General features: G+C 40.0%; 1 protein-coding gene across 1 annotated transcript; it reads right to left on the reverse strand.

The window, feature by feature from the left end:
• Window positions 1–482: 482 nt before the first annotated feature.
• Tspan6 (tetraspanin 6) lies at window positions 483–8056 on the reverse strand. Its single transcript, XM_021153336.1, has 9 exons — window positions 7932–8056; window positions 7612–7808; window positions 6534–6722; window positions 6129–6203; window positions 4884–4982; window positions 4377–4511; window positions 3947–4030; window positions 2071–2175; window positions 483–1333 (listed from the first exon to the last, which is right to left on the reverse strand). Exons 2-8 carry the CDS (start codon window positions 7696–7698, stop codon window positions 2107–2109), a joined length of 738 nt encoding a protein of 245 aa, XP_021008995.1. The 5' UTR covers window positions 7699–7808; window positions 7932–8056; the 3' UTR covers window positions 483–1333; window positions 2071–2106.
• Window positions 8057–14714: the final 6658 nt, after the last annotated feature.

A 14714-nucleotide genomic window follows, 5' to 3' on the forward strand; every position in this document is an offset into this window, starting at 1 on the left:
TTCACTGACCTCTCTTATACCCTCTTCCCCTTCAAGTGGTCCCCTTTCTTATCATAAACTGGGTAGGTTTTGTCCATTTTACTGATGTGTTTGACTTCTTACCGCAAAATCAGGGACTATGTGATAAAAAGAGGGTTCAGTATTGGATGCATAGACTCAAAGTCAAAGGAATTATTTCATTATCCTAAAGATACAGGTCATATGATCTCTTATGCAACTTTTCAATGCAAACTATACCACTACAAACGCCTGACCTTTTAAGAAAATGGTAAACACATGCTATTTAATGACTTGGAATATGATATCATAGAGAATGCTATTTTCAACGGGGATACTTAATAACAGAGTCAAAGCCTTGGCCTTACCTTTCATCCCTAAAAATGGGATTCCATGTGGAAATGTAGGGTTTGACTTTCTCAGTGGGAAAAAAAAAAAAAAACACCATTCCAGTAGAGTTTCTAAAAATTAAAAATGATTCTTTCAGAGGAAATGCAGTATTTATTGTGTAAAGGATCTATATTTATTAATCAAGGATACAAAACAAAATGAATACTATTAAAATGAACCAAAATGCTGACAGTTGGTATGAAGTATGATTTGCTTGGTGAGGAATAGCTAGCTAAAGTTAATCAAGTAAGTTCCAGTAAATTCATAAGGAAAATACAAGAGTTCTGATGCCATTAAAGTAATTATAACCTTTCAAATAATAAAGTAGAATCAGTATAAATGCCTTGGTTTGGTGACAAAAACACATACATTGTGTGCTGAAAGCTGATGTATCACAGAATACAAGTAGTGGCTCTCAGTCTCTGTCCTTTGCACCCAAAGCCTGAGACTGGTACCACCACGCAGGAACGCCAATGATGGGCACCATCCGATGACCAGCTGGAATGAAATTATACAATGCAACTCCGCCTATCAGCAGAGGCTAAGGAAATGTTTTCCTTTTTTGGAGCAGATTAATCAAGCCAGACAATCTTGACTAGTACAAGGCCCACTCAAGGAGACCAATTTTCTATCACACTACATCAACGACAAATTCATAGGGGTTAAAGTTCCATCAGTGACACTGTTAGGGAAATGGCAAGTTCACAGCACTTCTCACAATTCCTATACTGAGAAATCAAATCCAAGGGAAACACGGTATTATTTTCATTTACAATTTACTAGCACTTCCAGTGTTTCAGAGATACAAGGGTGTAAGAATAGGACAGAAAGTGGACACAGAACACAATACACAAGTATCTTGATTGAATCAGCCTACTGGTGTAGCTTTTCAGGCTAAGCAGATGTCAGTCTCCATCCAGGCGCTGTTATAACTCACAAAGGTAACCTTGGTGTCCAAAAAATTAAAGAAAACATAGTTAATTTAGTTGTTGCCTAATTTCATCATCGGCATTTGCCTGCATTCTGGTCTATTCCTGCTAGTGCAGCCCCCCACCCCCACCCCAATGCTCCCAGGTCATGCCCCAGTTCAAATATTCCAGGTACCCTGGAGATTAATTCAGCCAGTAACAATTGTCCCCCACACCTGGTTTTTTATTTAAGCCAGGTTAACTTTAACTCACTGAAATCTAGTCTACAAAAAAATTAACTTTTTACCTAGAAAGCAACACTATTAGGCACTAAGGCTGTATGAATGACCATTAAGGTCTAGAGGAAATATTAACACCAGTCAAGAGCAGGGCATATTTTCCTTAACACTTCATGACTTAAAGGACATAAAGGTCAAAGTTAGACTCTTTGTTTCTCTTCCCTCTAGGTCAAAATCCATGAGAAAGGAGACCTCTTAAGACCTTTAGGCTGAGAAGTGGAAGTGAACTCTTAAATCCAGAAAAGCTCTTTTATTGCCCAGATGTTTGAAAAAGTAACCACAGATAAGCTACATACATACTTTCAGGCCAGCCTTGCAGATAGAAACCTGACCTGCCTAAACAGTGCTTCCACACCAACAAGATTTAAATAAGCTACTGGAGAAGGCCTTGGGAAAGTTAATTCATAATTAATATGTAAATATTAATATCACATAGATATCAATATAAACAGCATTAAGAACCAAAATGAACGCACCTTAAAACTGAGGAGATATAAGCCCATGTGTACTGATTATACTATCTCATACTGGTTATTTGTTATGGCACGAGACAGGCAGTAGGCAAGAAAGATTCCAATTAGCTGGAGAGAAAATACGAACCAAGATTACACATTTACACACACAAACTTGCAGATCTGTCAAGGTTGAAGAGCTCAGGATATGGACGCATTCTCATTGTATTTGTAATTTACCAGTAATTTCCTTCCTTGAATTGTCCTGATTACATTAGCTGCTTCTGCAGTGCCAAGGTCACATCCAATGATTCTAAAAAAAACCTTCCCTAACAGTGACCCGGAACTTCACAAAGGACAGTAAGGAAAATTCAAAAGTCCTGGGATTTAGAGAAGCCCTCAGCTACCAAAAAGAAAATGATGGTATTGTCTAGAATAAGCATTTTATCAAGGAAAATCCGAACTGATGTGGACAAGTCACTTTTTTGGATGCACCTGTGCTGTTCAATACAACAGACTTTAGCCTCGTGTGAGGACTTAAATCTAGTGAGAACGACTGGGGTTTTAATTTTGTCTAAAAATTAGAATGAAGGAGGCCCATGGCTGTTGCATTGGTGCAGATTTAGACGGTAAGACATGCACCTTGATAAATATATTAGGGCCAGCCTTGCATTGGTCTTACCAATTGGTCTTCTATAATGCTAAATGTGTAAAGAAAAAAAAAAAAGCTTTAAAAATTCATTCCAAATCACAGTACCAAACTTGTCATGCTGTAGTGATCAGCACAACTCAAGAAGAAATTCAATCTATAAAATTACAAAATAATAGGCACAAAAGAAATAGAGGCTTGTATGATCTATAAACAAACCACCAGGCAGTTGCAGTCCAAGAAAGGAAGACTCTAATAAAGTCATAGAACCTTGACTGATCGCAGAGTAAATAGTCCTATCAATTCATGTTTTGATCAACTATGAGGGTATTATATCTTCCCACAGTTAACTGCTTTCAGAAAATATGTACTGGGTTTGGGATGTGGCTCAGTGGTAGAGTGCTTACATCTATTTATAAGGCTGTTAGTTCAAGACATACACATACACACACACACACATGTATGTATGTATGCTATATGCTTATTGCTAGGATTGAATTCTTGCTCTTTTATAGATTCAAAGCATGATTTCTATGACAGTGTGAATTAAAATTTAGAGGGGCTTTATGTTTGGTTTGGTTTGGTTTTTGTTTTGTTTTGTTTTTTTTTTTGGTTTGGTTTTGGTTTTTTTTTTTGGTTTTTTTTGTTTTTTTTGTTTTTTTTGTTTGTTTTTGGATTTTCGAGACAAGATTTCCTGTGCAGTCCTGGCTGTATTGGAACTTGCTTGATAGACCAGGCTGAGCTTGAACTCGGAGATCCGCCTGTGTTGGCCTCTGGAGTGCTGGGATTAATGGCGTGTGCTACCACCACCTAGCTAAATTTACAGTTATTTGTTGTCGTGTAAAATGCAGGATTCAGGAAATCCTCCAGTTAAAGAAAGAAATGAGTCAATGATAAACAAAATCAGTAACATACATCCAACGTTAAGTCCCAAGACTTCACCATAAGAAAACCTATCCTGTGATAAGTAATTGACTGCTTTGTGAAACCTAAGACCTCTCTTACATTGTCTTCACTATCCAGTCTCCTGAAGTAAAACCTTCAGCATGTCTCCAAAGGGAAACCATATGGTGGCATATGTCTTTAATGGCATCACTTGAGTGACAGAGGCAGGTAGATCTTCAAGATCTTCTTGAGTTCTAGGACAGCCTGGTCTACATCCTGAGTTCCACACCCAAAACAAACCAACAACAACAACTTCTCTTATACCTATAAGAATAAGATATTTCCCAAAGAACAAAGAAAACCTACCTGAAAGCAAGCAACTCCAAAAGAAATTCCAGCAACGACTCCCATTTCTGACTCTATAGTTGTCATTACCTTTATAAAACAACCCTAACAGGAGAGGAAAAAAGACATTAAGTACAAGTCAAGAAAGCTGTGCTTTTCTTCCTGGTAAGAACTACTTTGATCATTCAGCTGGCCACAGAAGACGGTCTTGAGCTACAGTGATTGCCTTTGCTTACCACGTTACTGAAACCTAGCCTGTCTCACCTGTCCTCAGTCTCGGCTGCTTCCATCTTTTGGATCATGCACTGGACTTGCTAACTATAGGAAATGAAGTACCGGCTTCCCTACATGCTTCAGATTACATCCATTCATGGAGTAAAAAGTGAGTTCATTTTGGATTCCATTAAACCCTCAAATACTGTCAAATAAAAAGTCCTAAAAGGACCCTTACCTCTTCATTGACTTTATCTGCATCTCTCTGTGGATAACAGCCCTCCAGTTTACAGCAGCTCTTGGGAAATCCTGTTTCTGAGTAATAGTTCGTACCTTTCCAATCTCTGTAATTGGTGACACCGCAACAATGCAACTGAGAAAGAAATGTAAAAAGCATTGGTTTATATGACTGGTTTGCTGGCAACCATTTAGCCTAACACCATCTTCTATTGTAATATGTGCCCAAAACAATATGTACTATACTCAGTGATCTCTCTTCTTGATTTATTCAAAAGACTGGCACTTGATTCTAACAATAAGCATGGGTTTTAGACGGCCTTTACGGCCCTGTCTTAGTTGGCCCTAACAGTATTTGTCTATGACGTCAGTGGAAAGGAAGAGAACAAGGAAATGTGCTGGTATCTCACACCGCCTTTCCATACAAGTGGGACACACCCAGCAGCCTAGCTCCATCCTTTCCTTGGAGGCGATAAGGAATGAAAACACCCCAGCTCTAACCACTTACCGTACTTTGGATCTTGTCTACAGCTTCACTTCTATAGTCTCCTGTGGAGTTGTACTCCTTCAGAGCGTTTTCATAGTTACTTTTAAAGCTGTTCTTAATCTGGATCCGAAAAAAAAACAAAATGCCAGTAAACAAATATTCTAGAAAATACTTTGGGTTTCTATATCAACTAAGAAATTCTCATTTCTGGCCAATCATTCTATCTTTGATATGTGGTAATTAAGTCCAATGGTCTGATGATAACTACTAAGGAATATAATTTTGGCTGAAAGGCCTATCAAGGAAAATATTACAATATAATACCTACAAGCTCAAGGTGCATATACCTATTCAAAGGCCCCTATGTACTGCCTTTCCACCCCTCAGCCTAAATCTTCCTCCATGTACAAGTTGGATGCCTACAGAATGAACCTGCACTAACAATTCAAATAGTACTTGAATACACCTTCCCTACTTGATAAACGGCTTCTCAACAGTACTGTCTTTACTTGATTTTAATATATGAATATTAAGCCTTTGATGATTTGCATTAATTGTGTCTTTTCAAAATGGGACTCACAGGAAGGTATTAATTTTCTGCCTTAAACTTTGTATTTTACTTTCCTATTAGTAAAGCTCTAAAACTCCACTTTAATACACCAAATTACAACTAGAAATTATTGTGATTTTGGTTATAATTTTCTTCTAGTGATTATCATCCTGCCAATTTTTACTAGAAAGCCACTCTTGTCAGCTGCAGGTTGAAAGCTTAGCTTGAAATACAGCTTCAAAGGGTTTTCAGCCTCATAGGAGGAACAACAATATGAACTAACCAGTACCCCCAGAGCTCCCAGGGACTAAACCACCAAACAAAGAAAACACATGTTGGGATTCATGGCTCCAGATGCATATATAGCAGAGGATGGCCTAGTCAGTCATCAATGGGAGGAGAGGCCCTTGGTCCTGTGAAGGCTCCATGCCCCAGTGTAGGGAAATGCCAGGGCCAGGAAGCAGGAGTGGGTGGGTTGGTGAGCAGGGGAGGGGGAGGGAATAGGGATTTTCTGGGAGGGGGGCCCAGGAAAGGGGATAACATTTAAAATGTAAATAAAGAAAATACCTAATAAAAAATGAAAAAAAAAAGAAATACAGTTTCAAATGGTTTTAAACATATTGAAAGCTTATCAAACTGGGCCACTTATGGAATCTATTTATCTAAGACAAAAGGACAAATTTTTAACATAGTATGATTGTCTAAGTCAGGCTTACCTCATGTCTGAAAACAAATCCAACAATGGCGGCAACTAGTTCGACCAAAAAAATGAGTGTCAGAAACATCGCGTACTGTGGGATGAAAAGGTTTTAAAAAGTTCAAGTTAGTACAAACAAGACTCAGACCAAAAGACTCATATATCACAGAGGAAAAGAGGGAGGTGGCTGGAGTTCTGAGCAATCAATTGAACACATTTTTATTGAAAAGAGCAGGGAAGGCAATATCAAAAGCTCTACTTAAATATGGAAGCTAGCAGGGGGACTGGTAGTTTGTTTTTTTTTCCATAAGGAATGGAAAAAAGTGTAAACAGCTACGGTCAATTCCAAGAAACAAAGAAATTATAGAACATACAAGAATCTTCTAGGAAAACCAAGAGCATTCTAAAGAAATCAAGGACTTACCAGTTTCAGCATCCAGGCAGAGGCTCGACAGGTAGCGAAACAACCAAAGGTGCCCAAGAGAATAATGACAGTGCCTGTGCCAATGAGCACAAAAGGCACATTGGTGGCCTTCTCATTTAAGAGGGAAAAATAATTTTCCAGGCTCACCTTGCCCCAAATGCCAACGGCAAGAAGGATAACACCAGTGATCTATGTGAGAAACCAGAGAAAGAAACAATCAGGCACCGTACAAGCTTGAGTCCTTGATCACAAACCCAGGAAGCGTCTAAGACACAATGCTTCTGAGAATTAACAGCCCAGTTGCCACAGCACAGTGGCTAGGATATGGGGGGATGGGGTGGGTAAATATGGAAGAGGTAGGAGGAAAGGGTTCTGCAAAAAAGAAAAAAAAAAAAAGGCGGGTTGTGTACTAGGTATCATCTCAAAACTGCATGAATCCGTTTCGTTGTGTAAAATACATTCCCTGCGGCATACATGTCTAGAAATGAAAATTTCCTCAAGCAATTTAATCCAGTCGGAGAAAGAAAACCATCTTGTAAAGAGGGAAGGGTTAAAAGCGTTTCTGGATTCCAGAAACTTCTCGAATCCCCCATCCCCAATTTTGGGATGGACATAGGATACAAAAGGATGGTACACAAAAGAAAACCCAAGGAGAGAGACTGGCAGGAATAGATTCACACCATACTTACCTGTGAAAAACTCCCCTCTTATGAAGCAGTGAAAAGAGAGATATTATTATGCAAAAGACCCCTCAAAGGAAAGGTTCAGGGACACCTCGTGTGCTCTAGGGGCCTTATCCCCTTTCTTCATCTCCCGCTCCGACCTCGATCTCCTCAGACATCTGGGTCCTACTTCAACCAGTCATCTCACATCAAGACCCCAACGCCAACTCAGTGCCGCCCACCCCAGCTCCCAACTCGGGGACCCCGCCACTGTGGCCTAGGCCAACTCGTGCCCAAGGCTGGGGTCTCTGGAACCACAGCCGCCCAAAGCTCATCCCACTCCAGACCCGAGGTTCTCGGCTCCCAGTCACACCCACCACCTAAGCGAGAGTTCCCCAGCCGTTCCCGTGTCTCACCCAAAAGATGAAAGTGTAGATCAAGAGAACGCTTTTCAAACAAGTAATGACTGGCTTGGTCTGCAGCCTCCGAGATGGGGACGCCATGACTACCCGGAGACCCTGAGCAGATGCACTGGGCGATCGGCTCAAGCTTGCCAGGCGCGAGAGTTTCCGAGTTTCCACGGAAACTGCCGAAAACTCACGAGTATCTGCAACTGAGAAGAACCGGAAACAGGAGACGATTTTCTAGAGGGTCATTCTTAGGAGGCTGCCCGGAAAGTTGCAACAATCGGACGCCCCCTACTGATCGTTACTGAAAACTAAAGGTTAATACTTGCTTCGGTATGGTTTTTTTTTTTTTCTTTTTTTTCTTTTTTTCTTTTTGTTCGTGGTGGCTTTTGGTATTGTTGTTGCTCCTCTATGGAATCTTTCCCGTTTCCCACCTAACCTTCTCCTCCGAGTCTTTTTTTACTTCATAAGTTGTCTATTACTGCCCGCAGTGTTGGAAGGTCCAGCCTCCCAGGTCCCTAGTGCCCTAAAAGAAAAGAATAAAAGCAAAATTCAGATTGCCCTCCACTTGAATACGATCTTTACTTCTCATGAGAACAGCATAAGGATATTTTCTTCTTCTAATCAGATTCACACTACGTATATAAAATGTACATAAATACAAATGAATTAATGAAGTGATGCAGAGATGGTTAAGTGTGTGGTATTGCTATAGGGTTGGAAGGCAATATTTACTTCGTATTCAATACAGACTTTACAGCCAGGTTATGTATTCATGAAAGATAAGGAGATTCCTTTTTTTTTTTCTACTTGAAAGTTTGCTCGAAACATATGCTACTACAGAAGCAGAGGGCAAGAAAGTTCCATTGACTAGATCATGCAGAGCTTTCCTGTGGTTTAAATATTGACCTAGGACCAGTTCCTATAACATCCAACCACACATCTGCAGTCCAAGAAAATAACATTTGGAAAATGAGTTATTTCATTCCCAGGCTTTATACTAAATTTTATCGCAAAAGTACAAAGGTGCAATACAAAACTGTATGGAAACTGGAGTGTCTCTCTTTCTCTCTCTCTCATCTCTGTGTGTGTGTGCATATTTTTGCTCTGGGGAGAACATACTCCCATAAATACTTTGAGGTAAAGTCATCAGGAAACAGACATTCAGCTTTTAGAATACATTTACCATAGCTACAGTCAGGCAGCTGGAGCAAGGAAGCTTTAAGAATATGCAAAGCTTCCTTCTGAAGCTAACTGACCCTATCTGAGGATTCCTGTATTAAAAACAACAACGAGCAAGGGAAGTCTTGCTAACTCTTTGTCATCCTAAATAGAAAGTTTTCTTCTGAAGTTTAGATTTGTTCCATGACTTTGAAATCATTTTCGTTGTAAGCCTAAGAGGAAAGTAATTTTTGTGTGGCTGAAGAAAGAAAAAAAAACAGCTAAAACTAAAAGGCACATCTTATTTCCAAGAATGTGTTAATGTTCCTTCTCTCCCTTCCTCTGCCACTCACAACACGGCTTTGTTTGAAGGACAGCCAGTGCCAAACTAAACTGAAAGCCCACATGGAAATTAATGTTCCTATGGCCACAACACCTTGTACCACTCCTGCCTTGCTGGGCCAGCTTGTCCCCTGCCGTGCCAACAAATCCAACAGTTCAATTCAGTTAAAATGTAGGCTGGGGTCTGGATCCCAAACCAAACCAAAAGGACAGCTAATCCCATCTAAAGCAACTTCACATATGCTTCTCTGGGCCATCAGATGAGTTCCTTCTTTCAAGTATTACTGCTGACTGCAATGCTGAGCACCATGTACCAGCCACTGCTGCTAAGCCCTTGATACCTCTTACCTTGCACCTACATCACAAAAGTTCTATTATGAGCTCGGATCCACTACCCTCCTCAGTTTACAGATGGAAAACCAGGCTCAAAGAGCCCAAGTACCTTGCCTAAGACTAAGCCCAGCATACCTCTCTTTCCTGCCTCAGACATGGGGCCCTCTTTGCAGTGAGACATGACTAATATAAAAACAAACACCTATCTTGACTCAGATGGAGCCAAGAGTGTTGCTGCTTAGACTCTGAATCACAAATGGGGGCTCTGTAGAGTCCCTGAAGGGTCTGCTGCCACCAGTCCTTCTTGCTCTTAGAGTGGACAGTTCAGTTTTCCTTTTGCCTTAGCTCCCACAGTCCAATCACCCAGGTAGTGACACTGCCTCCAAGGGGTGAGGCAGAGCATCTGATCTTTTTTTTCTTTCTCTAATTCAATCGGTTATTTTCTCCACATTTTGGGCAACAATACACTTGATGCCAAAAAAAAAATGGAAGAAAATATTTTCCTTAAATATTTGGCTACTTTGTTACGTTCAACATTTAGCAGGGAGATTTGTATCTCTTTCCTATCAAATTCCTTTAACTTTCAAGATTAAGTTGAAATGGTTTTCTTTGGCGCATGACAGGATGCATCAGAAACAAGAGCTCTCTTTTAAGTCAGATCTCTTCTGTGGCACTCCAATCCCCAACCCCCAAGCTCTATTAAGCCCTCATTCCCCACTGCCTTGCCAACATGAATGGTCTACTCCACACTAAGCCAATAAGATTATCCTCTGAACAAGGCTGTTTTCCTGTTCCCCACCAACCCTTTGAAAATGAAAGCTATTTCCTGTTCTCAAAGTCCCCCATCACCCCATCCCAGAATATTCTCCCTCTCACATCCCCACCCTCTAACAGTAGTTAGTACTCGTAGGCTGACCACATTCCAATATTAATGTAGAGCGTTAGTCAGTTACTGTAGTACCTACTCTACATCCTACCTAGATGTCCAGCAGCTACAGAAGAGCTTGTGTGACAGGGCCACTGTGCCTCCTTTTAAACCCTCAGAGCACCTAGGACACAATTGATGACCTCACCCAGTTTTCAGCCAATCCCTGTTCAGCACATGGCTCAGTAAGATCATGGCTGGTCTAGAAGTAACAGCCTATTAGTTGCTCAAGGACTGGCTATTTAACTTAAATTTTTTTTAAAAAGTCTAAATTATTCCAGTATTTCACTGTCACAAACAGGGAAATTAATTTGAGCTGCTATATACTGTCTTCAGGCATTCCCATTCTGTCTTTGAAACCAGAAAAGGCCAGAAAAAGTACATTTTACCTTTTGCTCACATAACCTTAGCATTTTTACTTCCTTATCCCTTTTCTTACACGCCTTCACTTTCCCTTGGCTAAATACATAGGATAAAACTTAAAAGCATCTCCCAGTTATTTTCTTAACATTTAAAATAGGATGTTATATCATCTTATACATTATAACTTCGTCAATTGCTCAACATAGACAGTGTTAAACTCACTTTTCTGGATGGCTATATCTTTTTATTCCCTACTTTCTCTTGGAAATTCTAAGTATTTCTTCTTTAGTTGTCTGTTCTATGTCTATTTTTTCTATTCACTTGTTACTTATTGAGACAGGGTCCACTATGTAGCCCTGGATGGCCTGCTATGCAGACCAAAATGGCTTCAAACTAGTAGATACTAGAGATCTGCCTGCCTCTGCCTTTTGAGTGCTGGGATCAATGGTGTGTGTCACCACTCCTGGCTTTATTTATTTTTACTTGTGTAAGTGTTTCGCCTGCATATATGTACCTCCTTGAGCTTCATTGAGATCCCAAGTAACTCTATCTAATATTTTAAAGAGAATAAAGAGAATAACCCTTACTGAATGTTTAGAGGCTTCATATTAACATTCTTAACTTGAAATGATATCGGACTTCAATAAATTTAGTATGGATTTTGTCTGTAGTCTCCTCTTTTCTTTCTAACCAAACACAAAGAGAAGTGGTTTTGTTAAAGTGTTCACTCCAAAGTATCTAGCATAGTATTTTCCACACAGAGTGAGTGTTGTAGATGTGTGTGTGGGGGGGGGGGGGTTAACCCTGGGTGTTCTGGATGATGCAGAACTCATCTTGTCCATTAATATCAGAGTGTGGTCAGCTTACAAGTACTAACTACAGTTAGAGGGCAGGGATGTTGGAGGGAGAACATTGTCACTGGGATGGGGTGGTAGTGGACTTTGAGAACAGGAAATAGCTTTCATTTTCAAAGGGTTGGCGTGGAACAGGAAGCCAGCCTTGTTCAGAGGATAATCTTCTTCTTGTGCTTTATGGGAATGTTATTCCCTCTCATGTGCCCTTCTTTTCATGAGGCCTGCAGGAGCATCCTCATCCTAGTCTGTGCCAAGCTCTCTGGTGGGTACTGGAAACATGAAGAAGTGTTGAGAGGGCCCACTAGGCTCTCACAGTCTACTAGGGATCAGGCCTAAGTCAAGAACAATGGCAATAACTGTGATGAGTATAAAATTATTGAGATGTATGCAAATGAAGCTGTGGGAGGACAAAGAAGGAAAATAAACTCCTTCTGACTGGCTGAGCCGGAGCTTCTCAGGAGATGTGGTTCTCAGCGGGCCAAGGAGAGAGGGAGGGATTTTGTGTGTGCAAAATCATAACCGTGTTAAGGGAAAGGATCAAATTGCAGTGTGTTGGGAATGAGATGAATAATGAGATAAATTCTCCAAAGGAGCCTGAAGACAGATGTGGACTTGTTTATAGAGGGACAGTATGGCATGTTAGGTCAGACCGGGGACTCAGACTGTTCCTTATGCCAAGTCAAAGGCAGAGCCAGTGCTAGTAAAGGAGTTATTTTAGAAATCAACAATCTGCTTAAAAGTTATTATTATTCCTTCCCCCATCCCTCAATACACACACACACACACACACAGAGAGAGAGAGAGAGAGAGAGAGCATACACTCACTTTTCCTAGTCATGATTTTAGATCTTCTGACCCTAACCTATGCATTGAACTTTTTAAATGTGTCTCCCCTGAACCATCTTGCCCATCAACCCTCCATAACCTAAGAGTGGCCCTCAACTTACGTCATTTCCTTTGTCTGAGAATACACCAAAGTCCCTTACCACTCCCCACCTCCCCATTTCTGGCCTCTGCCTAGAGTCCACAGAAACTACACTAAAGTTTTTGGCACTTTATTACTATTGGTGTTGTATTGTTTTCCAATTGTCTGAGCCATCCTTCTCTCCGATACTCACATAAATTCTCTGGGAACTGGATGCAAGATTTAAAAATCGCATTCTTTGCTCAACACCATTTCACTGATGCTTACCTTATTTGATCTGAGCAACAAAAATTCCCCAAGCACATTCAGAGGTCAGTAAGCACATTTTCCTTTGATGTGATTGTTTTCTTTTTGATTCCCTGAAGTTTTTGAGTATATATATATATATATATATATATATTTGTTGAATTAATTATAAATGAACATCAAGATATCAGGGATTTTATCTGTTGTATTCAACATTCTGCCCACCACTCTTTCACATTTTATTAAATATTGATGTATTGTTTATATATGAATTTATTAAATAAATACATTATAAAAATTTATAAGGTAATATTTTATTAAATAATGAGGCAAAATTATGCCTTTTACTTTTTGATATTGTACCACACTTTTGAACCCATGCTAGATATTCAATACATATATGTAGCTGGTGGTTTGGAAATAAAAATCGATTTCATGCTTACTTGTAAACTTTGTAAAATTATAGACCCAATTCTTCTCTTGAAGATCAAGAAGCTCTTATATACATAGAGCAAAAAAAATTTTTTTCCCTACAACTACTGATTTTTTTTTCCTTTGAAAGAGTATAGATTCTTAGCCAGGCATGGTGGCACACAATTTAATCCTAGCACTCAAGAGGTAGAGGGCAGGCAGATCTCTGAGTTCAAGGCCAGCCTGGACTATGTAGTGAGTTCCAGGACAGCAAGGGCTACACAGAGAAACCATGCCTTGGGAAAAAAACAAACAAACAAACAAGCAACAACAACAACAAAAACCCTGATTCTTTCACAATTGTATAGAGATCTTAAATTTTTCCTTTGTTACACACATATATTATTTACATACAACCTACAGACACCATTTAATGTTGCTCATGTGCGTACATTTGGAGCTGAACACTTAGGATTGAATAAGAGGTTATGCATATGAGAGGATGTTGCTAGGGTATGGAAGGAGTGCAAGAAAGGGAAGGGAGGAGTGGAATTATGTAAACACGGGGCTCTAGTATGAAATTTTCTAAGGGAAAACTAATTTTTTATAGGAAAGGGGCATATATTGATCATATCTCCCTCTCTCCTCACCTCATTTACCCCCACCCACCCACAACACACCAAATTCCTTTCTGTTCTTGACAAGTCCTCACTCTGCTTTCAAGCTTTTTTGTGATTGGATGCAGTTAATTAGGGTGGCCTGCATGAGTGAGTTGAGCGGAGCTATTTATGAATTAGAGCAACTTACCAGTGGCTGCACCACTGAAGAATATGACTTCCTCTCCCCAGAGACCATTAAGTGCCCCTTCAGGGTATGTGGTTGGTAGATGGGACCTAACAACCCCCTTCCTTGTCTATAATAGGATGTCAATGGGCACTCTCATGCAGGTCTTGTGCACATAGACACCCCTGCTGTGAATTCATGAGTGCAATAGCAATGTCACATCCAAAACATAACATTTCACAGAAACCACTGATTTTTTTAAAAAAGCATAATTAAACCTATCTACTCCAGACTATCCTGCAATATACTCTGTAGTTTAGGCTAATCTGGAACTCACAATTCCCCCTGCATCAGACTCCTAAGTGCTAGAATATTAGGCCTATAGCACCAAGTCCACCTAAACTGACTTTTCAAGAGATAGAAATGTTAACTATGAGTAGGTTAAGGGTATAAACATAATGTCATTACCAGAAAAAAAGACAAAGAAAGCTTGCTCCCAGTGATGAATAGCCCTCCATCCAAGACAGCTGAAAAACAGCTTAGCAATAAATATCACCTTGCCATGGATAGATTATTTAGATTTATTTAAAGAACCTTTCAGAAAAGCCTCCCTAGGCATGCTTTCCTTCCATTCATGGTATGGGAAATTAATCTTAATTCTTCAGGCAAGTACTTAGGAAGGAAGGGATATGCTCCATGCTCCCATGGCATGCAAAAAGCCCCAGGTTTGATGCCTTATGCCTTACACATACACATGAATGTTTGGGGT

Source organism: Mus caroli, chromosome X (genome assembly GCF_900094665.2).
Source record: "Mus caroli chromosome X, CAROLI_EIJ_v1.1, whole genome shotgun sequence".
In the NCBI taxonomy this organism is placed as follows: Eukaryota; Metazoa; Chordata; class Mammalia; order Rodentia; family Muridae; genus Mus; species Mus caroli.